At 46.9% G+C, this 26,254-nt stretch overlaps 3 protein-coding genes across 6 annotated transcripts in view; 1 reads left to right on the plus strand and 2 right to left on the minus strand.

Moving 5' to 3' along the window:
- The window catches only part of NF1 (neurofibromin 1), a 75,810-nt gene that overhangs the window by 42,669 nt on the left and 6,887 nt on the right, over nucleotides 1-26,254 (plus strand). For 3 of the 4 annotated variants that reach the window (XM_062507212.1, XM_062507213.1, XM_062507214.1), the window contains 20 exons: nucleotides 12,768-13,200; nucleotides 13,435-13,775; nucleotides 14,440-14,642; nucleotides 14,931-15,124; nucleotides 15,495-15,635; nucleotides 15,865-16,144; nucleotides 17,261-17,475; nucleotides 18,082-18,143; nucleotides 18,272-18,386; nucleotides 19,182-19,283; nucleotides 20,146-20,286; nucleotides 20,623-20,749; nucleotides 21,286-21,417; nucleotides 21,933-22,068; nucleotides 22,802-22,959; nucleotides 23,784-23,906; nucleotides 24,587-24,714; nucleotides 25,147-25,247; nucleotides 25,693-25,835; nucleotides 25,952-25,998. In XM_062507212.1, coding sequence (XP_062363196.1) covers nucleotides 12,768-13,200; nucleotides 13,435-13,775; nucleotides 14,440-14,642; nucleotides 14,931-15,124; nucleotides 15,495-15,635; nucleotides 15,865-16,144; nucleotides 17,261-17,475; nucleotides 18,082-18,143; nucleotides 18,272-18,386; nucleotides 19,182-19,283; nucleotides 20,146-20,286; nucleotides 20,623-20,749; nucleotides 21,286-21,417; nucleotides 21,933-22,068; nucleotides 22,802-22,959; nucleotides 23,784-23,906; nucleotides 24,587-24,714; nucleotides 25,147-25,247; nucleotides 25,693-25,835; nucleotides 25,952-25,998 — 3,322 coding nt within the window. The remainder of the gene's footprint in view (nucleotides 1-12,767; nucleotides 13,201-13,434; nucleotides 13,776-14,439; nucleotides 14,643-14,930; nucleotides 15,125-15,494; nucleotides 15,636-15,864; nucleotides 16,145-17,260; nucleotides 17,476-18,081; nucleotides 18,144-18,271; nucleotides 18,387-19,181; nucleotides 19,284-20,145; nucleotides 20,287-20,622; nucleotides 20,750-21,285; nucleotides 21,418-21,932; nucleotides 22,069-22,801; nucleotides 22,960-23,783; nucleotides 23,907-24,586; nucleotides 24,715-25,146; nucleotides 25,248-25,692; nucleotides 25,836-25,951; nucleotides 25,999-26,254) is intronic. The other variant, XM_062507215.1, reaches the window with a different exon arrangement.
- On the minus strand, nucleotides 124-2,161 carry OMG (oligodendrocyte myelin glycoprotein). Its single transcript, XM_062507169.1, has 2 exons — nucleotides 2,152-2,161; nucleotides 124-1,425 (listed from the first exon to the last, which is right to left on the minus strand). The coding sequence occupies exon 2, from the start codon at nucleotides 1,417-1,419 to the stop codon at nucleotides 124-126; it is 1,296 nt and encodes a 431-aa protein (XP_062363153.1). The 5' UTR covers nucleotides 1,420-1,425; nucleotides 2,152-2,161.
- Nucleotides 8,177-9,395, minus strand: EVI2A (ecotropic viral integration site 2A). The gene is made up of 2 exons (XM_062507171.1): nucleotides 8,763-9,395; nucleotides 8,177-8,675 (listed from the first exon to the last, which is right to left on the minus strand). The coding sequence occupies exons 1-2, from the start codon at nucleotides 9,007-9,009 to the stop codon at nucleotides 8,188-8,190; spliced, it is 735 nt and encodes a 244-aa protein (XP_062363155.1). The 5' UTR covers nucleotides 9,010-9,395; the 3' UTR covers nucleotides 8,177-8,187.

Below are 26,254 nucleotides of genomic sequence, written 5' to 3' on the forward strand. Positions count from 1 at the left end.
CCATTACTTTCTTTAGATCAAAGTCAGGACTTTGAATTTCTTCCATTCATTATTTCAGTTGGAGGCGTTCACTCCAGCTGTTACCCCAGAAGAAGCCCAGTAACTGGCAGGAGGTGCAAGCCCTCAGTCCATGGCCAGAGCCAGGGCGTGCAGCAGTGCCAGGCAGAGCAGCCCCGTGTGCCAGCGGCTGGGGCTGGCACGGGAGGGCACGCGCGCCTCCGGGGCGCTCGGCGTGGCTTCCTCCTGCCTTAAGGTACCGCTTGTTGTGCTTTGAGGCATCTTGGGGTAGTTTGTTGGCATTCCACTGGTGATGCTTAGAGTCATGGGGGTGGTGGAGGATCCCGTGGCTGGGGCCAGGCTGGCGTTGCCCCCGGCGGGGCCCTGGAGGAGGACAGTGTGCGTGGCCGCAGCCTCCTGGGGGCCATCGGGGGAGTGCAGCAGGGGCCGCTGAGAGCCAGGGAGCAGAGCCGGGCCGCTTTGGGTGCCCCAGGGAGGGACCTCCTTGGCTTTGAATTGTTTGTGGGCTTTGGTCGCTTTGGTGGGCTCAGGCTCTGTGGCAGAAGTCTCCCTGTCCGCTGCCTTGGTGCCTTTGATTGTGGGGCTGGAGTCCAGGGCTGGGGCTGGCGTGGTGCTCGCCCAGGGCCAGGGCTGCTCAGCACAGGGAGCCCCCAGAACACGGGCAGCTGTGCCCTGCACCCAGTGCAGCACGTAGGGGATGATTTGGTTATCGCCGCAGGACCAGGGGTTGTTGTACAGAGTTATTACCTGCAGCTGGGACAGCTGGTCAAAAGCTTTGTCAGGAATGTATGAGAACTTGTTGCTGTGCAGGTAGAGGCTTCTGAGGTGTTGCAGTCTCACCAGTGTGCCTGGGAGTATCTGGGACAAGAAGTTATTAGATAGATCCACTGTCTCTATGTTGTAGGGCATATTGGTTGGAACTGTCCAAAGTTTGTTGCTGCTGAGATTGAGAAACTTGAGACTGCTCAGTGTGTTGTTGATCAGGACAGCTCTTTCCACCATATTCCTGGAAACATCGAGCACTCTAAGATTCCACTGGTAAGCTGTATCAAGTTTCTGAAGAACTTTAATGTTGTTGTTTGTGGCATATAATTCCCATAAGGATTTGGGCAGATGAGCAGGAACATTCTTGAGCCAATTATTTGAAATATCAAGGGTCCTCAGATTGGTGAACCTTGTTAGCTGATGATCGAGATCTACAAACTGGTTAAAGGACAGATTTAAATATGTAAGGTTGTCTTGAAGTCCCTGGGGCAGTACAGTTAAGTTTCTGCCTGAACAGTCCACATTCCTGTCGTTTCCTGAGCACTTACAGCTAGAAGGACAGATACCCAAACCAGTGGGTATGAAAACCAGAAGGACCAGCAGACAGGTAGATGTATTCAATATCTGGTATTCCATTGTTGCCTGGAAATAAATATACCAAAATGACACCCTTTAAATCCATGTAATACATTTTATCTCTGTGTAAGGGTTGTCTTGGCAATGGCCACTTGCAGGAGAAATGAAGTAAAAATATCAATAACCCCCTTTGTGGCACGGTCCTCTTTAGAATTGTTCAAGAGACTTCACAAAGCATCCCTTCAGCCTGTCATGTTGTCTGGCAGAATGAGACTTGTTTTTTTCATCTCCCTTTCCCCCTCCAGCTCAAATGAGGGCTTTCTTCCGAAAACGCAAGTCTCTTCCAAACGTTATACAATGTCTGCTTCTTGTTTTAGTGATTTCAAGCCTATGTTATGTTTGGAATAATGTGTTCATTTATAGAGGATGAAAAAATGGCTGTCAACTGGATCTTCACAAATCTCTGCAGTAATGTAGCAGTCCCCCCCATCCAGGCATGCTGTTTGCTTAAGTAAATCGGTTAAAATACATCGTAGGAATTCAGCTTGAAACCCAGATTGCAGTGTTCATGCTAACATGCACTGTAGCATTTTTCCCTCCTTACAGTGTTAATTACGATCTCAGAGCTGGAAACACATGTTTAGAACCCGAGTTACCGTTAGTAAAAAATCTCTGACACTGCAGCAAATTTCTGGTGCAAGCATCTGTAATCAGCTCCTAATTCCATTCCCATTTCCATCTCTGATTTGATAGTAGGATTTTTGTGAGTAAAATCAAAAAGCACAAACTTACCGCGGTGTCCTGCAGTATCAGCACATCGTTTCTGTGATGGATTGGAGCTTAGAGGTCGCCTTGTTCTGGAGAGCAGCTCCAGAGGCTGCCGGGGGCTGTGCTTGTCTCAGCTGCATCGTACGGCTGCGCCCGGCTCCGCAACCACCTGATCGTCCGGGCACTGCAGAGCCGGCCCCGAGCCCTGCCAGGGACCCGGGCTGGAGCAGGGAGCGAGTGCCCTGCCCACAGCCCCGTGTGCTGTTCCTGCTGCTGCCCCTGCTCCTGCTGCTTCTCCTGCCCCACAGCCCCGTGTGCTGTTCCTGCTGCTGCCCCTGCTCCTGCTGCTGCCCCTGCTCCTGCTGCTGCCCCTGTTCCTGCTGCTGCCCCTGTTCCTGCTGCTGCCCCTGTTCCTGCCCACAGCCCCGTGTGCTCCTGTTGCTGCTGCCCCTATTCCTGCCCCTATTCCTGTTCCTGCTGCTCCTGCCCCTGCCCTGCCCCACAGCCCCGTGTGTTCCTCCTGCTGCTGCCCCTGTTCCTGTTCCTTCTGCTCCTGCCCCACAGCCCTGTGTGCTGTTCCTGCTGCTGCCCCTGTTCTTGCTCCTGCACTCACAGCTCCCCCTGCACACCCGCAGGCTCTGGGCTGCCACTCTACATTTCTATTTGAGAGTCAGGTTAGCCTGGGCTCTTTTTACCTTCTGTTAACCTCTCCTTCTGTAACAGAGGTTAATGTGAATTTAGGCTTTCTAGCTTAAGCTTTTTTAAACTACATTGACAGAATATGTTTTCATAATTTAAAAATACTGTTTTCTGCTCCTCGGATCAGGCTATCACTGTGCTGTCAGGTATAATACAGCTCATCTTGTAGGATTATACAGATTTCTACAGGAAATCTCAATCTGATTTTCTCAAAGCAATATGAGAGTGAGAGTGTTTATAATGTTTCATTTATAGTGCTGTTAATTTTAACAGGGTGTCACGTGAATGAGCCTTACAAAAATATTTGCATAATTGTAATTCTATTCTTTAAGCATACCTAATCACACAACTTATGTAAACAGTACAGAAAATTAAAAAGATATTTTCCTATGGCCATTGTATGCACAGCAATATGGAATTACATTTGGATAACATACTACTCTTTATTAGTGAGAGTTTGAAAATTCTGAAGTTTATTGTGTGCAAATCTTTGTTCTCTGCTCCATCCACAAATCTATTCCCTCCTCAAGCGGAATACAAACTCTGCCAATTTGCAGAGCTGTCATGGAAAGCTAGCTTCAGCATCCAGCAGCTTCTTTCTATAAATATAAACATTCAATACTGGTAAAAAAGAAAATAAAATTAATTTACTTCTGATACCAGCCTGCTACTGCCCAGCCAAGGCTGGTGTGGGGGAGATGAGCTGTGCTGGTACTCCGGGCCCAGAGAGGAGCATGTAAAGCACTTGGCCACTGGGAGCTCAAAGGAATCCATGAGCCATTGCATGAGTTTGTATTAGTAACTGAGTGCATTCTGTATCTAAGCAAATATTCAGGTGGGCTTTAAGTGATCAAAGCATCTTTGACTTAGAAATCTTTATTAAAGTGTCCTGGCATTGATTGCACAGCCCAGAGGAGCAAACCCTGGTGCAAAGCTGGGCTGTCTGTGATACCTGCACGTGTGTTACCTGTGTCTGGCTGTGCTGGCACACACAGCTGCGTGCTCTGCCTTCTGCAGTCTCCAGCTACACCTGAAGACTGGGCACAGTCTGTATTGCAGTCAGGAATTTGCTTCAGGCAGAGGCATGTTCTTCTGTCTTGTGAAAGCTGAAGTTGGGAAACCCCAGGGAAATGTCAAGGAAATGTTGGGGCCTCACGTTCCTGCCCGCATCAACTTCTCCTTTTTTCACTTTCTTGAAAGTGACTTGATTGAAAACAATGAGAATTTGAGAAAAACGTGGAGTATTCTGTAAATGAATTTGGCAGCCTACAGAGGATGTTGTGGCTGGGGCAGTGTTCCGTGGATCTCCTGGATCAGTAGCTCAGGTGCTGAGGGCTGCGGTTCCTCTGCCCCCAGGGGAGGTGCCGAGAGCTCTCCGGGATCCGAGCGGGGCTGCTCGGGGGGCTGCTCGGGGGGCTCCCTGAGCCACTCGGGGGGCGGGGGCAGGTCAGGGCACTCGGCTGCAGTGTCTGGGGCAGCACAGGAGTCGGCTCCGGTGGGGGCCGGGGCCGCGCTGGCTCCGGGGCAGCCCAGGGCCAGCTGCCCGCTCTCAGGACTCCTAGTGTGGTGGGATGGGTTCTCTGAGACAGTCGGCTCCTCCTGCGGGTTTGTGCCTTGTTTCAGTCTCCAGGGCAGCATAAATAAGACTGAAGAGTGCTTGGTGCCCTGGTCAGAGTCCATCAGGAGATCTGGCGTGTCCCCATCCACGAAGGGGGAGCGGCCTGCCCAGTGGGACTCGGCCAGAGCAGGCCTCATGCGGCATTTCCACAGCAGAATTGTGATAATTGCCAGCGCCATCCCGATCAAAATGCTGCCAAGTATCAGTGCTGCTACCCAGCTGCCATCCCCAGCGTCCTCCTCCCCTGGGAAGGCCTGGGGTTCTGTGGCAGCCAGGGATGTGTCAGACTGGGATGAACTGGGCCCAGTTGCTTGCAGTTGGTGGAGAGGGGCTTTGTCTGCTCTTGGGCTTGTGGCAGTGCTGCACGTGTGGCTTTCAGTCGTGGCAACGCGGTGAGGTGCTGCTGCACAGAGGCAGCTCCAGATTTCCCCACAAAACAGAAGCAGCATGACCTGCTTGCTGCCCATTTCCCTCCAGCCTCCTTACAAAGGTCCTCTCCTATTGCAGGGAAGAGGTAGGACATGGTAACTCACAAACTATTTCTGCACTTCACTGCCACCAGACAGTTCTGTGTTAATACCATCATTGCAAAAACAACAGTCTCCCCAGTATTTCACATTTCAAGCCTCTTCCCATCTGCATGATCAGCAGGTTTGGCACTGACTTTACAAATAACAGCAGATTTTTTAACATTATTGATCATACTAATGAAGTGGCTTGTTTGAAGGTAATGGCTTATTGTCATCTTTTTTCACCTCATCAGAAAAGGCACTGGCAGAGCAGTCCTCACTGGGTTTCAAAATAGCATTTATCAGTCATGTAACTGGTTATGGACATGGAGAAAACTCTCCAGCATTATAGACAGGGCTGTTGGAAGTGAAGAAATGGCTTGATGTGAGATAAGTAGGACAGAAGTAAAAGTCTCTTTACAGTTCTCTCAAACTTTTATTTCCTGTTCTGTTATTTGTTCAGCATAGCAAAATATTCAAAAGTTTTCCACGTACTGTTGCTATAATGACACAGCATTCTAATGGTAAAGTGTTTTATAAATAAATTTCTGCATGCAGATTGTACAAATGAGTTGAGTTGTTGGCACGAAACAGACTTTTTTTTTTCTGTACTGGTTAGAGTTCAGCTCTCTAAATGTCTCCATATGTAATAAATTATATAAAATTTGTCCCCTACACAGCTCTTTTCCTTCTGAAATCACTTTCATGCAATTTGAGCTAATTTATTAGTTGCTGTAGTGCTAGTCCTGTGAAGCTGTTTCTGGGAAATTAATATGCATGAGTCTTTATGGATTTACAAATATGCAAAATTCAGTTTTAAATGCAGCAGTGTAAACACACACAAGCAGTAAGTTCATGACTCAAGAACATCGTGATCTAAACTGTCAGGTTTCTAACGGGTTAAAATGATTCAATTCAGTTTTTATCCTGCTCCCCTCTTTTCAAAATAGACTCAGTACTTGAAGCTGATCCTTACCTGTACATTTATCTTCTCTGGAGCCGCCACTGTCTGCCTGTGTTGTTTGAAGGCTCGGGAGGGCTGTGTGTGCTCAGAGTCAGACAGTGGAAAATGGCTCTTTTTGTGCAGAAGTTTGTGCAGGAGGGAGGAAGTTGCCAACACAGGCAGGAAGTGACTGCCCCAGCAGCTCTTACCTCAGAAATCGTGTGTTCTCCAGGCAAACCTCTGCTCTGCCCGTGCTGGGCTCCTGCAAAAATGTCTCTGTGGCCCTTGCCACATCAGGCACCTAGGTGTGTCTGTGTGGAAATTCTCAAATACCTGTTTGCCTGTCCTTGTAGAAAACAGTTACGATTTCTTCTGTGTGAATCAAAAACTGTGCAAGTTTGGGCTGGATTTGCGTTGCTGGTGTGATTCAGTGGTGGGTTTGCTGTGCTCTCAGGGTTATTAGTGGGAAGCCACCCCTGGGTTCCTCGGTGACTCATGGAAAGCTGTGTGGTCATGGGATGCTGGCTGCTTACACATCCTGTGTTGGGGAGCTGCATTGAGAGGCAGAGGGCACAATCTGATTCCACCCTCAGCCTGTCCCTGCTCTCTTGATTGTTTTCTGTGTGGGCAGCAGTGGGACCTGCTGCCATCACTGGTGGAGGGCTCTGCTGTGAGCAGCTGCTTCTCCCTGTCTGTCCCTGTCCAGACCATGGAGTGTAACTCAGGCTGCTTTCTGGTCTCTGTGAGCATTTTTGCCTGGAAGGGCTGGTTGGTGGAAAGAAACCCACACCAAATATGTCCTCATGGCATTTTGCAATTGTTTTCTGCCAGTAGCTACTGACAGATTCCTCTGCAGCCCTTCCTGTGGTGCCTCTCTGACTGCTGTGCTTGCTGCTGCAGCAGACACACATCCTGATCCCATGCTCACACTAACTCGGTGTTTCTTGTCCAATTTCTTTGCTTCCCATTCTCTTCAACCCCTGTAATTGATTCCCAGTTCTAGGCTAAGCATGCAAACTCCTTCCAACTTTATTTTCCTCACTACACAACCCACCTTTGGGTCTGCAGTTGCATTTTTTGAGCTCTGTCTCTCTCCTGGCTGCCACGGTGCTGTGGTCCTGCCTCTGCTGCTGCTGTGTCTGTCCTGCCAGCCAAGGTACTGGGCAATCTGGTGAAACTGGGGTGGGGGGTTCAGTCATCCTGGTCCTCTCAAACTTGTACAACTATCTTATGTGCCACAGCTGTTGGTTACAGCTGCACAGGATGTTTGGAGCTTTGGCACTGTGCAGTCTCAGCACTTGTAACCACAGAGCAATAGAGCTGTTTCAGCCCCAGGAGCAGCCTGTGGAAATCTGCTCACGTTTCCTTAAAAGAGCAAAGCTCTGCTGCAGAGACAGCAGCCACAGGCACCTCCCTGGAATTATGGGAAGGTCAGGTCTATGAGAATAAAGAAACTAAAAGTTGTTGTGGTTTGAAGGAATTCCCGGCATGTTCTCTTTGGTGTCAGGAGAAAGTGGAGTGTGTTTCCATGATGCAGGAAATCACAGCGAGTTTACTGAGCTCAGTCAACGTTACAGGAGTAAAACATTACAAAATGCCTGGTTATATTTTTTCTAACATTTTGACTTAGAGAAATAGTCATGTTAAGTAATTTAAAAACTGATATTGCAAGTTTATTGAAGATAACAAATTGAACAAGTTCTCATATTCTAGCAAATACTCCAAACTTCATCTATTCATAGACAGTGTTGAAATGTAATAAATATGGTTCAAATCAGTCTGTTTCAAAAATAATTAAGCTGGTTATAGAAATTCTTGATGGAAAATCCAAAAGGGCATTTTGAGAGGGACTAGATCCTGGATTCGTGGTTGAATCAGAGTTGTGACTAATGTATGGTTTTCTTTAAAAAGCAACTTGGTTATGCCTGTGCAGCCTCTTAGTGTTCAGATTGTTGATCAGACTGACAGTCTGTTCCTTGTTCCCCTCTGTGGTCTTTGAGCATGGGTAGATTCTGTCCTTTTGGCTTATCCTGTTCAGCTCCTGTCACCATGATTTCTGGTCAAAGGAGTAAAACCAATCTTGACACTACTTACAGAAAGCTATTTAACATAGGCTTACTTTCTTCTGGATCCACACATGGTTGCAGCATTCCCACTAGCATAAATGGAAAAACTCTAAAATCTGGATTTAGCTTTCCTGGAGGGATATTCTTGCTGTTACTTGAAATCAAAGTTTTTGCCTTACATTAATGGTGTAAAAGGCAAAAGATGATTTTTCACCTGGGTGTGAATTAAATCTCAACTACAAAATTGGTTAAAATGCGTTTGTGTGGCTGGGATGGTTCTTTGCTTTCTTGTTCATTATCTCCTGCTTTGGTGAGTTTCTCAGTAGTTTCATCTTCCGTTTTCCTTTGGTTTACGGCATCCCTCCCTAATACCAGCTCCTGCATTATCAGCTCAGTCCCACTTGTCTCCTTGGGCATCCTCTGCCACGTCCCTGCTGCTGTGGGCCATAAGCTGTTGGTGGCCAGGAGGTCACCATTGCTCCTGGGCCTGCGTTTGCCCTGCTGGGCTCTTTTGAGATAGGAGATTTTGTTAGCTACTATGACTGTGGACAGAAACAGGGAGATGCAGATGAGCACAAGAACTGCAATGATAATGAAGCAAATCAGTATGAGAGACTTACTGTCTTCACAGGTTTCTTTGGTCATTGGGCTCTTGGGTTTGCTGCTTTTCCCCAGTCCTTGAGTGCTGGAAACTGCACTTGGGGCAGGGGAAGTCAAATTTTGAGTCATTGTGGAGGAGAAGGGTGGCAGAGTACTTTGTATTTTGTCAGGGGAAGATGTTGAATTTTGGGCTGTTGTGGAGGAGGACGGCAGGGTACTTTGCATTTCAAAAGTAGTCATTTGGCTGCTAGAATTGAGGTTCAGAGGAGAATCTGTGCTTTCTTCTGTGCTGCTCTGGCTCCCACGGAGGTTTTGGCTGATGGGACTCCAGGTTTCTTCTCTGAGGTGGGGGTAAACCGTGTGGTTTGCACTCGTTTGCAGCCACAGGGAGAAGATGATCATGACAGGGAAGGCCAGGTGTGGGTTACTGCATCTCTTTGTCTTCATCTTACTGTTGAGTCCCCTGCAAAAATACAAACAATGGTGCTAGTTAGCAGATGCTGGTTCTTAGTGGTTTAGATTGGACTTGTCAGGGAATAGCAGGCTTGATGAAGAATATATGGCCTCATTTTGGGGGAATGTAGGGGAACAAGTTCAAGTGCCTGGAGTGTGAAAGAATAGATTGTCTCAAACTTCTGACAGTTGGAGGTTTATAGAAAACATACAGAGATCAGAAAAGAACGTGGAGCAAAGAGAAAACAAGAAGTGTTTCCTGCTGAGGACTTGGTCATGTCAGAACAGACTCTGGGAGTTCTTTCTCTCTGAAGCTGCCCACCCAACCATCACTTCTGCTTCTGCACAAAGACCTGTGGAGGTTACAGATCTCTGGCTGCTTCTCACCTCCCGGAATTCCCCTGGGGCAGGCAGGGGAACCCTGGAGGGTGCAGATGTGCAAGGGAGGAACTGAACCCAAAACGTTCCTGTAAGTGACAGCAATAACTTAATGTGAATTGTATGTAGTTCTCATAAGCTGGCTGGAGTACACCAAAATGCCCAGGAATTTTTTTTTTTTTTTTTTTTTTTTTTTTTGTTAGAAAAAGCTCTTTATCAGAAATGTACTTCTTGTATTTTTCTCCTGAATGTTCTACAGATTGTGATATTTTCTTTAAAATGCCACCAACAATTATGCAAATGAGGGTAACCATTCCTATGTTCTGTTTCACATTTGTGTGGCATTCAAATGTGTACCTGTTGAATTATTCTGGAGGGTAAGAGAGTGAGTGGGGTTATTGTGGTAGGAAGATAACAACCACAAATCCAGCAGTGACCCAGGCAGTGCTGCTGCTTGGGCCAGGCTGTGTCCCACCAGTGTCTTTCCTCTATCTCTGGTAGCTGGTGAAAGTGTTTCCTGTGAGTGTTACACACTCTGCTTAGTGCAACTTGAAATGCTACAGAGTAAAAAGTAACACTGTTAATTTTATGTTTGTTCTTGAGCAAATATGTTTCTTGCCTGTAAAGGTAACCAAGTGTGTTCCTGTGTGTCTTAATATGAAAAATGGGAGAAGTAACGTTCTTGATGTGTGACCAGGTGAAGGGATACACCTGGTGTGTAAGGGGATCTCTCCTTACACAGCAAGGAAGCAGCAAAAGATCTGTGTCTTTAATTTTGCAGTTCACCCATAACATAAAATTATTCTCCATCCTGAGCTTAATCCTGTTTGTTCAGTTTGAACTGGGAATCATCTTAGTCTTAAACTACAGCTCAGGTAGGATTTTTGTTTGTGGAAGTCACCTGGATGATTCCTTGTAGCATACTTTGAAAAGGAAAAGGAAAGCAAGCCCAGCAAAGCTTGGGGTTTTTTACCATTTCAGCTGTTTTGAGCAGAACAGGCAGAGCCAGCACAGCTACACTGCAGCATTCCTGTCCCTGCCCAGGGTGCAGCTCCCAGCTCTGCCCCAGCCACACTGAGCCCAGTCTTCATTGTGGGCTTCCAGACCAGATGTGATTTTCTTAAAAATCAGCAGGCTCATGGTGAGAAGGGCAGCTCTTGAAACCACGAGAGCAAAGGAACTGATCTTTAAAGAGCAGCTGGTTTTCTTTTTAGTTCAACCCTTTCTGTCTGGGTATTGATAGGGTCTGAGTACTCAGCAAGATCTGAAGTGCAGGGGCAACAGAGCCAAGTAGTGACTGTCACTGTTAATTCCTTGGAGTCTGACTGTGAATAACTTTTAACACGATGAAAAATACTGTTTATCAGCTTCCCTGATTCAGTTGGAGATACTATTTCTACAGTTTGTTACTATTTTTTAATTACTCAAACTTTTTTTAAAAATACTTTTGTGTATAATTTTCTACAAAATGTAAGAAACTTTGAAGTACAACTTAAAATAGGAGAAGGAAAATGTGTACTTACCTTGCCAAGATGTAGTCAACAGAGCATGGATGTTTCAGATATTTAGTCCTTTGACAATGAGATTTCTTTGTGCATATATTTGCTCCTAGGGTGCAAACAACCATCAGGGTACAGCAGGGAGATCTGGGCAGTGCTGGTGATTTTAGGTGAACCTGTGAGTGCAGTGACATGTGGCTCTAAGTGGGGAACTAAAACCACAGTGATGACACACTTCCTTTGGGTAGCAGCTACGCCATGACACACTGGGGGAAAAACACCAACTTGCCCAACTTAGCTCTCAGAACCACAGGAAGCAACAGGGGAAAAAAAAATCTCTTGTGCAGATGAATGCCCTGTGTTCTGTTTCCTGGGTTGTCCTGCACTTGTACTATCCAGACAGGTGTCCCAGAACCCTTAAAGCTACACCCTGCTTAGAGCATTTATCAGCTCTTCTGTAGCCTGTTGTTTGCCTTGGAAGAGTTGAGTTAATGACAGCTCAGAACAGTGACAGGTATTTAAAAATACCTTAAATTTTCACAAGGTGCTGACGAATTTATTTTTAATTAATTCTTCCTACTAGAGTTCAGTCTGCTGTGTGAACCCTGGAGATGTGGTTTAGCCAAATGCACTGCCCAGTCTCAAAATTCAGAGGATCTTTAAGTGAGAAAAAATATTCTCGATTATGTGAAAGTGTTTAAAAAGAGCTGTTTTTGTAGGCAAATCCTCTGTATCCCTCAGAGGACTGACCATTCTTAGGAACACCCCCAGGCATTGGAGTGCTGCAGGATAGAGTAACTGCAGTGGCTCTGGACCCTCTGAAAAAGTTTGGGTGTGGATGTTTGATTATTCTTAAGACTCCTGAGATAAAGATATTTTTCCACATACAAATACAGATACAATTTGAATCTCTAAGGCTGTTACAAAGTTAGAGGCACTTAGAGCTCTTGGGCACTGCAGGATGAAGCTGAGTTAAATCCAAGCTCTCTCATCCCGGGCACTAAACGTGGCTGGAGGGTGAGGCAGTGCTGAGGCCAGTGTGGCGTCCCTACTGTGTCCCGAGGGTCACGGGCCAGTGCCAGGGGTCACGGGCCAGTGCCAGGGGTCACAGGACAGTGCCAAGGGTCACGGGCCAGTGCCAGGGGTCACGGGCCAGTGCCAGGGGTCACAGGACAGTGCCAGGGGTCACGGGCCAGTGCCAGGGGTCACAGGACAGTGCCAAGGGTCACGGGACAGTGCCAGGGGTCACAGGACAGTCCCAGGGGTCACGGGCCAGTGCCAGGGGTCACGGGACAGTGCCAGGGGTCACGGGCCAGTGCCAAGGGTCACAGGACAGTGCCAGGGGTCACAGGACAGTGCCAGGGGTCACGGGCCAGTGCCAGGGGTCACAGGACAGTGCCAGGGGTCACAGGACAGTGCCAGGGGTCACGGGCCAGTGCCAGGGGTCACAGGACAGTGCCAGGGGTCACGGGCCAGTGCCAGGAGTCACGGGCCAGTGCCAGGGGTCATGGGCCAGTGCCAGGGGTCACAGGACAGTCCCAGGGGTCACGGGCCAGTGCCAGGGGTCACGGGACAGTGCCAGGGGTCACGGGCCAGTGCCAAGGGTCACGGGACAGTCCCAGGGGTCACAAGACAGTGCCAAGGGTCACGGGACAGTGCCAGGGGTCACGGGACAGTGCCAGGGGTCACGGGCCAGTGCCAAGGGTCACGGGCCAGTGCCAGGGGTCACGGGCCAGTGCCAGGGGTCACGGGCCAGTGCCAAGGGTCAGTCTGGCTCATGGACAGGGCTGGGGCTGCTCTTGGTGTGCCTGGGCACCAAGGGCTGGGTGCTGTGGGCCTCAGACATGACCCAGCCATGTCTGTCCTGTCTTACAGGTTCAAGACTGGTCAGATCAACGGGGATTTGCTGATCTACCACGTGCTGCTGACCCTGAAGCCATACTATGCAAAGCCATATGAAATCGTGGTGGACCTCACGCACGCTGGCCCCAGTAATCGCTTTAAAACAGACTTTCTTTCTAAATGGTTTGTAGTTTTTCCAGGCTTTGCTTATGAAAATGTCGCAGCAGTTTTTATTTATAACTGTAACTCTTGGGTCAGAGAATACACCAAATACCATGAAAGGCTCTTGACAGGTTTGAAAGGGAGCAAAAGGCTTGTTTTCATAGACTCTCCAGGGAAGCTGGCAGAGCACATTGAACACGACCAGCAGAAACTCCCAGCAGCTACCTTGGCTTTGGAGGAAGACTTGAAAGTGTTTCACAATGCTCTCAAACTGGCTCATAAAGACACCAAAGTTTCTATTAAAGTAAGTGCTTTTAATGCTGTTCCTAGTGATCTGTTATATTTGTGTAAGGATTGGAATACGATTTTACCGTCTCTTAGTTCTCCTCCCTTGTCTGAGGAGACATCACAATTTTCTGGTATGCCCCATTAGGAAGTGCAAAATTTCATACAGTTACGTTTCCTAGAAGTGTGGGGCTTTTCTGTCATGGTGTGATTACCAGGAGGTGCTGCAGCAGTTTTGTCTTGTGTCCCCAAGGTTGGCTCGACAGCGGTGCAGGTGACATCGGCAGAGCGCACGCGGGTGCTGGGCCAGACCGTGTTCCTCAATGACATCTACTACGCCTCTGAGATCGAGGAGATCTGCCTGGTGGATGAGAACCAGTTCACCCTGACCATTGCCAACCAGGGCACCCCGCTCACCTTCATGCACCAGGAGTGTGAAGCCATCGTCAGGTCCATCATCCACATCCGCACGCGCTGGGAGCTGTCCCAGCCCGACTCCATCCCCCAGCACACCAAGATCCGGCCCAAGGACGTGCCTGGGACTCTGCTCAACATCGCCCTGCTCAACCTGGGCAGCTCAGACCCCAGCCTGAGGTACAGACACTGACACTGCTGCTCCTCTGCTCACTGCTGGGGGTGCTTCCAGGGCTGCTCTGCTGCTAGAAATCCTCTCCTGAGCAGAACAGTTCATCTTTCACCGCAGCTCTCTAAAATGGAACTTCTAATAAATAAAGATTGAGTTTCTATGAGTGAGGAAGCCTAATTTCTCTTTATAAGGAGGAGTAGTTCTGCTTTGCAGTCTGTGTTTGTTGGGTACATATGATTTCTATGGTGTTGAGCTTCTTGTTTAAGGACATGAGAGCTGTACCCCTTAGAGCAGGTTGTCATTTGTGTCAGAACAGGCTCCCCCAGGCTGGGTGCTGGCCAGGCTCTCTCCCAGCAGCTCAGGTACACCTGGAGGGATTTAGAATTTCCTGGAACTCCAGGCTGTTCTGAGAAGTCCAGTACAAAGTCCTTCCAACATACTCTGTAACTTTATCTGAAATTGCTCAGAGCAAGTGGAGAATAATTTCTTGTATTTCTCCAAGGAAATTATTTTTTCTCAAATTGTAACCAGTCCAGGGAAAAAATTTGGGCTTTAGATGCAGTTTCTACTACACGAGCAGTGATTTTTGGAATGTCAGTACTGTGGTGTATAATGTGAATGTCCAAAAGTACAAGAAAGGTCTTACAAATCACGTTGTTTGCTTTGTTACAGGTCTGCTGCCTATAATCTTCTATGTGCCTTAACCTGTACCTTTAATTTAAAGATTGAGGGTCAGTTACTGGAGACTTCAGGTCTGTGCATTCCTGCCAACAACACACTATTTATTGTATCTATCAGTAAGACTCTTGCAGCAAATGAGCCACACCTCACCTTGGAGTTCTTGGAGGAGTGTATTTCAGGATTTAGCAAATCCAGTAAGTAACTCCAGTGCTTGTTGAAAATAAATTTGAAAATAAATTTGAAAATATTCTAATCTCTAAAAATATTTTAGGTCTACCTTAGTCCACTGAGCTTCCTCATTGGCTCTGTTGCTCTCTCCTTTTGCCTTGCCTTTTTGAAGCTTCTCTGTTCACCCAGTGTTCTTTGCTCAACTCAGACAGGAATTATTTTAGGCACTAAAACTGAAAGGAAAAGGGCTGAGGAAGAGTTATTTGTGAGGAGAGTCCAGTGCTGGCTGTGTGTGATGAGTGGTGGTGTTGCAGGCATTGAGCTGAAGCACCTGTGCCTGGAGTACATGACCCCCTGGCTGTCCAACCTGGTGCGTTTCTGCAAGCACAACGACGACGCCAAGCGCCAGCGCGTCACTGCCATCCTGGACAAGCTCATCACCATGACCATCAACGAGAAGCAGATGTACCCTTCCATTCAGGCCAAGATCTGGGGCAGCCTGGGACAGGTACGCTTCTGCATCAGCTGTAAACAAACATGAGTTTTCTTGCACTTCAAATCAGGTTTCTTCTTACTGGGGTCAGCGTTTTATAAAGAGTTAGACTTTAAAGTGGAAAATAAAATAAAAACAGTGCTAAACTGTAGTTTCTAGTTCTGAGTCACTGGTAGTAAAACCTAATGGAATTCAGCTTCATGCTTCTAATATTTACATGGGTCTTTTTGCCAAAAGGGTAACAGGTCACTAAAATGGATGCTTCAGTTTGTGATAGCTGTGCATCTTCAGCTAAAGAAATGAATGATTGATGTTTCAAGGGTGGTTCACTGTGGAAAAGTAAAGTTAATCTGACTGGTAAGAAAGGATTCTTTTTCTCTGTCAGATAACAGATCTCCTGGATGTAGTGCTGGACAGTTTCATCAAAACCAGTGCCACGGGGGGCTTGGGCTCCATCAAAGCTGAGGTGATGGCAGACACAGCTGTAGCACTGGCTTCTGGCAATGTCAAACTGGTGTCAAGCAAAGTGAGTTCCCTCTTTGCCTTAATTTCCTTTTATAGAATAATTTCAGCTTATCTACTAATGTGACACTGAGATACTTTCTGGTAACTCAGGACAGGCAACAAGGCAAAACCCACAATAAAATAGGTTCCAAGCAGTAGAGTAATTTCAGTGTTAAGTGTTGATGGTTTTTACTGAAATTCTGAGCTGTGCTCCCCATTTAAGTAGAACAAAATGGTTGCTCTCTTTTCAGGTGATTGGGAGGATGTGCAAAATCATTGACAAGACCTGTCTGTCCCCCACGCCCACGCTGGAGCAGCACCTGATGTGGGATGACATTGCCATTCTGGCTCGGTACATGCTCATGCTCTCCTTCAACAACTCCCTGGACGTGGCAGCACATCTCCCCTACCTCTTCCACGTGGTGACTCTGCTGGTGGCCACAGGGCCCCTTTCCCTCAGAGCTTCCACTCATGGGCTCGTCATCAACATCATTCACTCTCTTTGCACATGTTCACAGCTTCACTTCAGTGGTGAGCTTTTCTGGATTTTCAATGAAGCTGATTGCTCCTTAATTTGTTTAACAAATATTTGAGTTGTCTTTCTCTGCAAACTATTCTGAGAGTTTGAAAATAGTGGGTTTTGGTTCAGCATGAATACAAATCAGAATGAGGATATGATCGACGAGAAATGAGTATGGAATTAAAAAATATCTTACTTAGAGCAGGTGCATAATGTAAAGTGTTTGTATATGGAGTTTTAGAAGAGGAGAAGAAAGTACCAGTGATTTTCTGGTAAGGCAGAGGAGAAAATACATCTGTGCTAAAACTGGCTCATGTGCATCTTGTGAAGTGTTGCATAATGTGATAATAAAAATACCAATTACATAAGGGAGTTGTGAAGTTACAGTGTAAAAACAGGTATTTTATCTACTGTTGTATTTTGGCAGTCCTAAAATAATTGATATTAGCAATTTGGCAATTCTTGGCCCAGAAGCACAAAGTAAAACCAGGCTGAATTTTGCACAGAAGAAAAATTTAAAATCTATGTGATCTTGTCTTCTTTTAAGTGTCTGAAGTCTCATTTTATGTCTGTACATATCAGCAGGGAGAGTGGGTGTGCACAGACACACCGAGGTGTCTGTGTGTCTGTGTCATAGTGCATGGGGGTGCTGAGCCTCCTGCTCACACAGTGGGTTTGAAGTGCACTGAAATCAACTGAAAGGTCAGGACTGTAGGGACACTCAGTGCCAGAGCAGGGCCATCGTTTTCTTCTGCTGTAAATGTCTTTCTTCATGTGAGTGCCAGAGCAAAAAGCAGAGCCTGCTGCAGTTTGAACTTCCAGTTCTGTCGGTATTGCAGAGCAGGAACACTCTGGGTTTCCATTTTCTGAATCACTGTGAGGAGAGCACACAGAGCCACATCTTTAGACTGAAGTTCCTCTGTAGCAGTCTCTAGAATGCATTCCTTGTGCCTGGTTTCAGCAGTTGGGGCAGGGAGCAGAGCTGCAGTGCCTGGCTCGGGGCAGTGGCAAAGGGGCAGTGTTGGAACGGGCCCAGGGACCGCTTGGCTTTGGAGTCCCTGGGGGGGCAGAATGTGGGTTTGAATTTCCCTGCTGGAAATCTCATATGTGCAACTTGTATTTAACAGAGGAGACCAAGCAAGTTTTAAGGCTGAGCTTGACAGAGTTCTCCCTCCCCAAGTTTTATTTGCTGTTTGGGATCAGCAAAGTGAAGTCTGCGGCGGTGATCGCGTTCCGCTCCAGCTACCGCGACCGCTCCTTCTCGCCCGGCTCCTACGAGCGAGAGACCTTCGCCCTGACCTCGCTGGAGACAGTCACTGAGGCCCTGCTGGAGATCATGGAGGTGTGTGGGGACAGGGCAGGGACTCTGTGGGACAGGGCAGGGACCCTGGGGGACAGGGCAGGGACCCTGGGGGGACAGGGCAGGGACTCTGTGGGACAGGGCAGGGACCCTGGGGGACAGGGCAGGGACCCTGGGGGGACAGGGCAGGGACTCTGTGGGACAGGGCAGGGACCCTGGGGGACAGGGCAGGGACCCTGGGGGGACAGGGCAGGGACTCTGTGGGACAGGGCAGGGACCCTGGGGGACAGGGCAGGGACTCTGTGGGACAGGGCAGGGACCCTGGGGGACAGGGCAGGGACCCTGGGGGGACAGGGCAGGGACCCTTGGGGGGACAGGGCAGGGACTCTGTGGGACAGGGCAGGGACATGTGGGGGACAGGGCAGGGACCCTGGGGGGACAGGGCAGGGACTCTGTGGGACAGGGCAGGGACTCTGTGGGACAGGGCAGGGACATGTGGGGGACAGGCAGCAAGTGCAGGGGTTGTGCCTCCTCCCTGCTGACAGTTAACAGCTGATTCCTGAGAACCAAACTTCTTCTGCACATTCCCAGTCATACAAATACATTTTCTCCATGTTACATCTACTCAAACCATCTAATTCTCTTTAGGCTTGTATGAGGGACATTCCAACGTGCAAGTGGCTGGACCAGTGGACTGAACTAGCTCAGAAGTAAGGCATAGATTCAAACCCTGAGCCCTCCCTGCCTGTGCAGTACACCCAGAGTTCTCATCTTTTTGTTACATCTGCATTGTGTTGTATATGTGTTGTTTAATGCACTGTCCTCTGTTTCTTCCTAGGTTTGCATTCCAGTACAACCCCTCCCTGCAGCCAAGAGCACTGGTTGTCTTCGGCTGTATAAGCAAACGAGTGTCTCATGGACAAATAAAACAAATAATCCGAATTCTCAGCAAGGTATAGGGTCTGTCTCTTCTACTTTGTGACTCAGAAAGTAGCTATTTTTAGCTTTATCTTCCCATCAGATATAGAACTTGTCATAATTTTAGGATAAATCTTTCAAGTGTATTCTTGTATAGAACTGATGAATTTAAATTATTTTGAGGACTTCCAAATTTAAAGTGAAGGAGTTCCATCACTGCTGCGACTTCTAGAGTATCAGTAGTCTCAGTATTGAATTTAAAACTCCTAACACAGCTGGATCCAGCAGTCAGTTTTTTAATAAATGTGAAATTTTCTGTTCAGGCATTTACCAGCATGCACATTTACCAGCTTCCTTTTTCTTAAAGGAAGTGAATGACCTCATGTGTTTTAAGTAAAAGTAGTAAAGAGCTGATTTATATCAGAAATTTTTGAAGCAGGTGCCTGGCTTGACAAAGATGTTCAATCATTCTAAAGCAGATTGTGTCCCATAGCAAGGGAGCAATGTACTAAATGTGTGTCCTTTAAGCATTTCATTGGGATTTTAGAGACACAATTTTTAAGTGAATAGTGTATAAAATGATAAAAGAGCTTTTCTACAGCTCTTACAACCCCCTGCAGCCTAACTGTTAGGGTACACATTGTGCAGTCATACATTTATTTCTGCTGTCTAAATCTCCGTTTGGAAAAGTTCTTGAGAGTTGGTTTAAAGTGAGCTCAGGCTTTGTAAGTAATTGAGAAAAACAGTTATTGTGCAGAGCTTTGATCTTCATTTTACAAAGCAAAATGTAATTATGGGTGTATTTTTAATTACTCTCTCTTTTCACAAAGGGACTTGAGAGCTGTTTAAAAGGCCCTGATAATTATAATAGCCAAGTTTTAATAGAAGCCACAGTTATAGCCCTCACCAAGCTGCAGCCTCTTCTTAACAAGGTAAATCACTGGCTTTTTGAATAAAAGAGAATGTATTTTGTAAATGATGGGTATAATCTCAGAAATACAAGTTAAGTGTTGGGGTTTCTGATGTTCACACTTCACTGTGACTCATGCATGGAAGGAGCACATATGGGAAGTGTGGCAGATTGTGGGACCAGTGCAGGGGCTTGAGAAATGCTGGGGATGTTCTGTTCTGCCTCCCTGGCAGTTGGGCAGAGGCTGTTCCTGTTCCTTCCACAAGGTTCCAGTGCTGCCTTCAGCTGTCAGTGCTGCTGCCCTGCAGGCCAGGGCTGGGGGAATGGCCACGTGTGGGGTGCTGCTGGTTCAGCCAGCCAGGGGCACTGCCAGGCTCCTGTCTGAGAGCACACTGGGGGCACAGCAAGAGCAAAGAGCCTTGTGCAGCTCCTGCTGCTGAATAAAACTCCTGGGAAAAGATCTGCTCCAGGGACACAGGACATGTTGCATGCCAGTTCATCCCGAGTGTGGTTCTGATTTTGATGAGGAAGTGCCTGCCCAGCTCTGTGTGCAGAGCTGCAGTCCCTGTGCAGATGGAGAACAGCAGACCCGTTTCTGGTCAGGCTGGCACAGGGCAGTATGAGTCTGACACTGGGAGCAAGGGAGGGATGGAGGTGAAGAGGAATGACTTGGGAGATGCAGACAAGGCTTGAAATTAATTTCCTTTTACTCTTCACTGGTGAAGTGCATTAGCAGGTCCATGTGAGCATCTGTTCCCTTGGAATGGATGTGGCTGAGGACACAACCTGCTACCAGGGGACAAACCCTTCCTTCTGTCCTGGCTGTCTTTCACCTGCAGGAGCTGACTCTAAAGTGCAGTGGTGGCTCTTTTCTGTCCCTGCAGGACTCCCCTATGCACAAGGCTCTGTTCTGGGTGGCCATGGCCGTGCTGCAGCTGGATGAGGTGAACCTGTACTCGGCAGGGACAGCCCTGCTGGAGCAGAACCTGCACACCCTGGACAGCCTGCGTGTGTTCAATGACAAGGTGAGCTCACAGCCTTCACTCGTGGCAGCAGAGCTGATAGGAAGGGGAAAACCCCACCTTTGTCCTTGTGAACACTTGTTAAGCAACTACACTTGAATTTGCATTAGAATTTTTTTCGCTTGGATGATTTCCACAGACAAAGGTGTGGAGAGAAGCTGTCATTACTCTCTTTGAAACTGGAACAGAAATTTCCAGATGTGATCTGTGAGAAAGTGTTGATATTTTCCTGTAGCCTCTAAAAGACCTGTTCTGTCACTTAAATAAAAACCGAACAAACCTGAGATGTCCTGAGTAAATTACAGTGAGGTGCTCTTGTATTTTGTTTTTGTGGGTCAGAGCCCAGAAGAAGTGTTCATGGAGATCAGGAGACCACTTGAATGGCACTGCAAACAGATGGATCATTTCGTTGGGCTAAATTTCAACTCCAACTTCAACTTTGCACTAGTGGGACATCTCCTGAAAGGTAAGAGTGCATGCTGCTCTTTGTATGATGAGAACTCTTAGTTCAGGAATAAAAACAAGAGATGAAGGGGCCACACTGGGTGGTGGATTTTGAGTAACTTGTGTTACGGAGTAGATACAGAATTAAACACTCTTGGATTAAAGGATTTTGCCAGATTTCCTTTATACATCTCTTGTGAAGGTCTTTAGTGCTGCTGCTGAAAGTTCTGAGCTGTCACAGGGTGCAAAGCTTCGTTTTGCTGCTGTCCTTCCTCCAATAGTGTCTGTTTGCCTGTGCTCAGGCTCACTGGGTTTTTTAGAAGACTGATAAGTGAGATAACAAGTGTAATGTATGCACAGACATTTGAAATGATGCAGTTTTGAGGGGAGGGACAGAAAGAGTTAGTCTTAAGTGTGCCATTTCTGGTAGTACTGTGTTCTCTTACCCTTGAGATGGAATGTCTGAGAATGTGCTGGAAAATATTTCTAAATGCTTTCAAAATATTAGTGCTTCATAAATATGGATTCAAAAGTTAAATACAATCTTTTGTTTCTTAGGGTACAGGCATCCTTCCCCTACCACTGTAGCAAGAACAGTGAGGATTTTGCACACACTCCTTGCTCTGGTTAACAAACACAGGAACTGTGACAAGTTTGAGGTGAACACTCAGAGCGTGGCTTACCTGGCAGGTAATGAACCAAACCTCCTTCCCAGTCTGGGCTGGCTGAAAAGGAGTGGATTATTGTTGAATTCCTTCAAGTTCAGGTTGTTAAAATTGTCCCAGCACAAAGAAAACTTGTAACTGGTGGGCAGGAAGGCTTTCTGGGGACTGAAGCTTTGCCAGTGCAGCACCTGCTCTGCAGCTTTGGGACTTCTTCAGGGGGCTGGAGGTTTCTTGGTGTCAGTACTCCAGTGCGTGCCTGCAGCATTCAAGTTTCCAGTGGTCTGGACATAGAAACTGTGACCATGCAAGGGCAAATTTGAAAATCTTGTCACTGTAACTGGAATTCTTTTTATATGACCCGCTTTTAATCTGTACATTTCCTAAGGTGTAACCTCACCTCAGAGGTGCTGATGTAAATGTTCTTTGATGGATGTAAGAAACGCAGATGGATGGAATATTGCTGTGTTGTTCACTGTGTTGCTGCTGTGGAAAGCTTCCCTTCCCTTCCCTTCCCTTCCCTTCCCTGTCTCTGCTCTGCAGCCCTGCTGACGGTGTCCGAGGAGGTGCGGAGCCGCTGCAGCCTCAAGCACAGGAAGTCTCTCCTGCTGACAGACGTCTCAGTGGAAAATGTTCCCATGGATACATACCCCATCCATCACAGTGACACTAGCTATAGGTTGGTTGTCTCACTGCTAGAGAAGTTACCCACATTGCAAAGCCTGTTTCCTTTAGTGAGGGAGCTGTGGTGGCTCTTGAGCAATTTGCTCCTTACACTGGGAGCAGGAGGCACGGAGAAATTTGGATGTGCAGTTTGTAAATTTGTACAGATTTAATTTTCAGAGCTTAACTGCTCTGGAGGCTGTTTAAACCTTTTGCTGAAACCTTTCTACACAGCCTGATTTAATCTCATTTATATTTTAGAAGAACATTTTGTTTGTCCTTTTAAGAACTCCATGGCTTGTACCTGTCTGTGCCACTGGGAAACCTTGGCACCTTGTTACAGCCTGTGTGAAGCCAGAGAGATCAGCCAGGAAATCAACTGGAAGTGCCCTGGAGAGCCTGTGTCCTCAACAGGGAGCACTTCACTCATGATCTCTCTTTCTAGCATTGAGATTGGAGTAGCTGATTACTAAACGTATTTCATCTTGTCCCATAGGCTGATTTGCTTGTGTTCTTTTCATTGCTTTATCTTTTATCTCTTCAGCATCACATTCACATCAGATTGTTTGTTTTCACTAGCGCAGACATCTTTGCAAGCAAAGTAATTACTATTTGTTATTTTGTGTTTGGGGAAAATTACCTGGGTAGGAAAGGTGGGTTTAAGAAAGGATAGTTTGGCTGCTTGAAAAACCTCTGCCTAAATAGCACAGTTTTAAGATTTTCTTATTTGAATTTCTCTGCACTTTCAGGACACTAAAGGAACACCAGCCCTGGTCATCCCCCAAGGGGTCAGACAGACACCTGGCTGCCAGTTACCCAACAGTGGGACAGATCAGCCCTCGCACCCGGAAATCCATGAGCTTGGACATGGGGCAGCCTTCACAAGCCAACACTAAAAAGCTTCTAGGTTATTAACATAACTAATCTATTGATTTATCTACAGAATACCCTGGGAGGCGTTACTGGAGAAAAATTGTTCTTGTATCTGGCTTTAAGGGCTTATTCCTTATTGAGAGGAATAAGTGCAGTTTCTGCAAAAAGCAAATTTCAGGGCACTGGACAGTTAAAGAGGACTCAATTCTTTTGGTCATGAAGGGGGGGGAGCAAGAGTAGTCCTCAAAATAAGCATGTTGAAGTGGAGAAAAAAAGATACTGCAGATCCTGAAGATTGCTAGTGGCAGTGCTGTGCTCCCAGCCCTTTCCAGCAAACCCAGGAAGTGGATATGTAGCTACTCCACGGAGAGCACTGGTTGGAGCTGGAGGAGATGGTCCCAGAACATGGTAGATGTGTGTAAACAATCTGATTTGTACTCATGGCTTCTCAGGGCATCATGTTTACAACAAGCCGAGTTGCTTTGCAGAACTTGTGGAAGCCCTTTGGCATTACACAGGTGGAAGAAGAGGGGCATTTCCTTCATTCCAGCCCTTTCCTGCTTCCTTTTCAGTAACCACATCCTGGCATGTGTATTCTGTGTGGGGGCCAGGAGTCCATGGCATGCCCCCTGACTAATTGCATGCTCCCTCCTGTGTATTGTGAAGCACTCTGGAAGCTGTGATGGAGAGCGGCATGGTGTGATCGTATTTTCTGTCCCATCCCTGAGAATGGTGAAAAGGTCCCCAGATTCCTGCCAACACATGGGAGATAGGGGAGTAGCTTGGCCAGAAAATCGGAAAAAGTTAGAATATGGATTTAGGTTTAATGTTTTTAATTGCCTGATAAATTGTTTTTAGGTACAAGGAAAAGTTTTGACCATTTGATATCGGACACAAAGGCTCCTAAAAGGCAAGACATGGAATCTGGAATCACAACGCCTCCCAAAATGAGGAGAGTAGCCGAAAATGATTATGAAATGGGTGAGACACAGGACTAACATTTTAAGAATAATACTGATTATAAACGCTTTGTATATCTATACAAAGGACTCTTTCTAAATTCAGTGTTTATTTACCAAGGTTACACCAAGGTAAGGGAGAAGCACCTTCCTTAGCAATGGCTTCTGCAGGGTGCAGCCTTCATATCTCTGGCAGCTGCACTGGAGCTGCTCAGTTTACAGGTGCAGAATCAGGGGCAGCTCTAAAGGACTGCATGTAGGAGTGCAATGAAATAAATAGCATTTGGCCTTCTATAAGTCAATAAGCCCCAGCTGCAAATTCCTGCAGGAGATGGAATGTGAGCTGATGCCTGGAATGCCTCTCTTCATCTTCTCCCCCATCTGCTTCCTGTGCCCCCACCCCCAATTGCAATGCAAGACCAGGGTTCTTCTCTTGTATCTGCCTGACCCCAAATTTGGTACTTACACCCCTGGGCCTGTATTTCACTGAAGAGGAAATTGGGGTTTTTGTTTTCCATCTGATAACACATCCCATGTAGTGGTGCAGTGCTGCTGCACTACAGCGCAGTCGTTGCTTTGACCTTTGTGACGAGCCTGGTGAGCTCTGAGGTTTGCACACGACTGACTCTGGTGTGCAGAACCTGATTCTGTCTTGCTTTGGTTTATTTTGCTCTGGATGAGTTACTGTTTTTTATCTGGCAGAAACCCAGAGAATATCACCACAGCAGCACCCACACCTCCGGAAGGTTTCCGTTTCCGAGTCAAACGTCCTCCTGGATGAAGAAGTTCTGACTGACCCAAAAATTCAAGCACTGCTGCTTACAGTTCTTGTAAGCTTTCTTCTGTGTGTTGTCTGCTATTTTCTGATGTCCTTTTATCAACTATTTTGTATGAGAAAAGGTTATTAATACATCGTAGTTTAAAAGAAATGAGCATTATTGGAATCCTAGTATAATTCAGTTTAAAAGTCATTAACTATAGTAGTAGAGGTGCAGTCTGATAGCACTTTGTTCATCTGTACCACTGCAGTTCCCACTCCAGGTACAATTCAGTGAGACTCACTTGTGTAAAAAACTGATAAGATACATTTATTGGCAAAATACAAGTTGTTGCCAACTGGTTCTGTTGTTTCTAACAGAGACATAAATCAATCTTTTCTAATGCTGCTTTCTGCTAGTCAGAAATCTTAAACCCTTTAAAGCTTAAGCCCTTTAAGCAAAGGCTGTGAGACCCAGGTGCACTGATGGCTCCTTCCCTGCCAGGCCACGCTGGTGAAGTACACCACGGATGAGTTTGACCAGCGCATCCTCTACGAGTATCTAGCAGAAGCAAGCGTTGTCTTCCCAAAGGTCTTTCCTGTTGTGTGAGTACCTGAAGTTCTGGTTACAATAACTCTGTACCTGGCTCCTCTTTAGGGGACTCTGGTCCATGACAAGCATCTACAAGGCATTTGCTTATGTGGAGGTTGCAGGCTGCAGTCTGTCCGTGTGCTGGTTGATGTTAATTTGTGCCCCAGGTGTTCCAAAGCTGATTTAAAGCCTAGTGCTGGTGCTCTTTGGGGGTTTCTTTAGACACCTGCTGTAGTTTTGCTGGAGTGAATATGTGTAAAGGAAATCCAGCTGTCAGAAGTGAAGGTGAGCAGGTGTTCACAAACTGACATCATTAAAATCCTCATGGAACAGAGCTGTGTTCTGAAATCACTGGGGAGGTGAAAATTCCCCCTGAACTGCTGGTTGCTAAAGTCAGTTGGGAGCTGTAGGTTTATTTTATTTAATGACCAAGAACTAAGCCACTTCTCCTTTCTTCAGGCATAATTTATTGGATTCCAAGATCAATACCCTTTTATCGCTGTGCCAGGATCCAAACTTGTTGAATCCAATTCATGGGATTGTGCAGAGTGTTGTCTACCATGAGGAGTCTCCACCCCAATACCAAACATCCTATCTACAGAGTAAATATTTTTCCTTTTTTTTAAAAAAAAAAAAGTGCTGCACTGGGAGCACTCTCTGTTGTTCTCTGTCAGGTTAGAGCTGGGCCTTCATGGTGGTGTTCCATTTGTTGTTGCAGGTTTTGGATTTAATGGGCTGTGGAGGTTTGCTGGCCCCTTCTCCAAGGTAAGAGCTCTGTGGGTTCTGGGCTGTTTAGCCTTTCTGGGGCACATTGGTGCTGCAGCAAAAATGCTCATAAGGAGCATCCTTTTCTTAGGAGTGAGCATAGAGGTCAGGGGCACCTCCAGCCCTGGGCTTGCAGCACGTGCTGTGATAGATAAGTTACCAAAGTGGGGTAAAAGCAGCCAGGTGTGTGAGTGCAGCTTTTCCTGCTCCTAGGGCCACTTCATTACATGTATCTGACAGGGTAGGGAGTTAATTT

The sequence above is a fragment of the Cinclus cinclus genome, chromosome 22 (genome assembly GCF_963662255.1).
Source record: "Cinclus cinclus chromosome 22, bCinCin1.1, whole genome shotgun sequence".
In the NCBI taxonomy this organism is placed as follows: domain Eukaryota; kingdom Metazoa; phylum Chordata; class Aves; order Passeriformes; family Cinclidae; genus Cinclus; species Cinclus cinclus.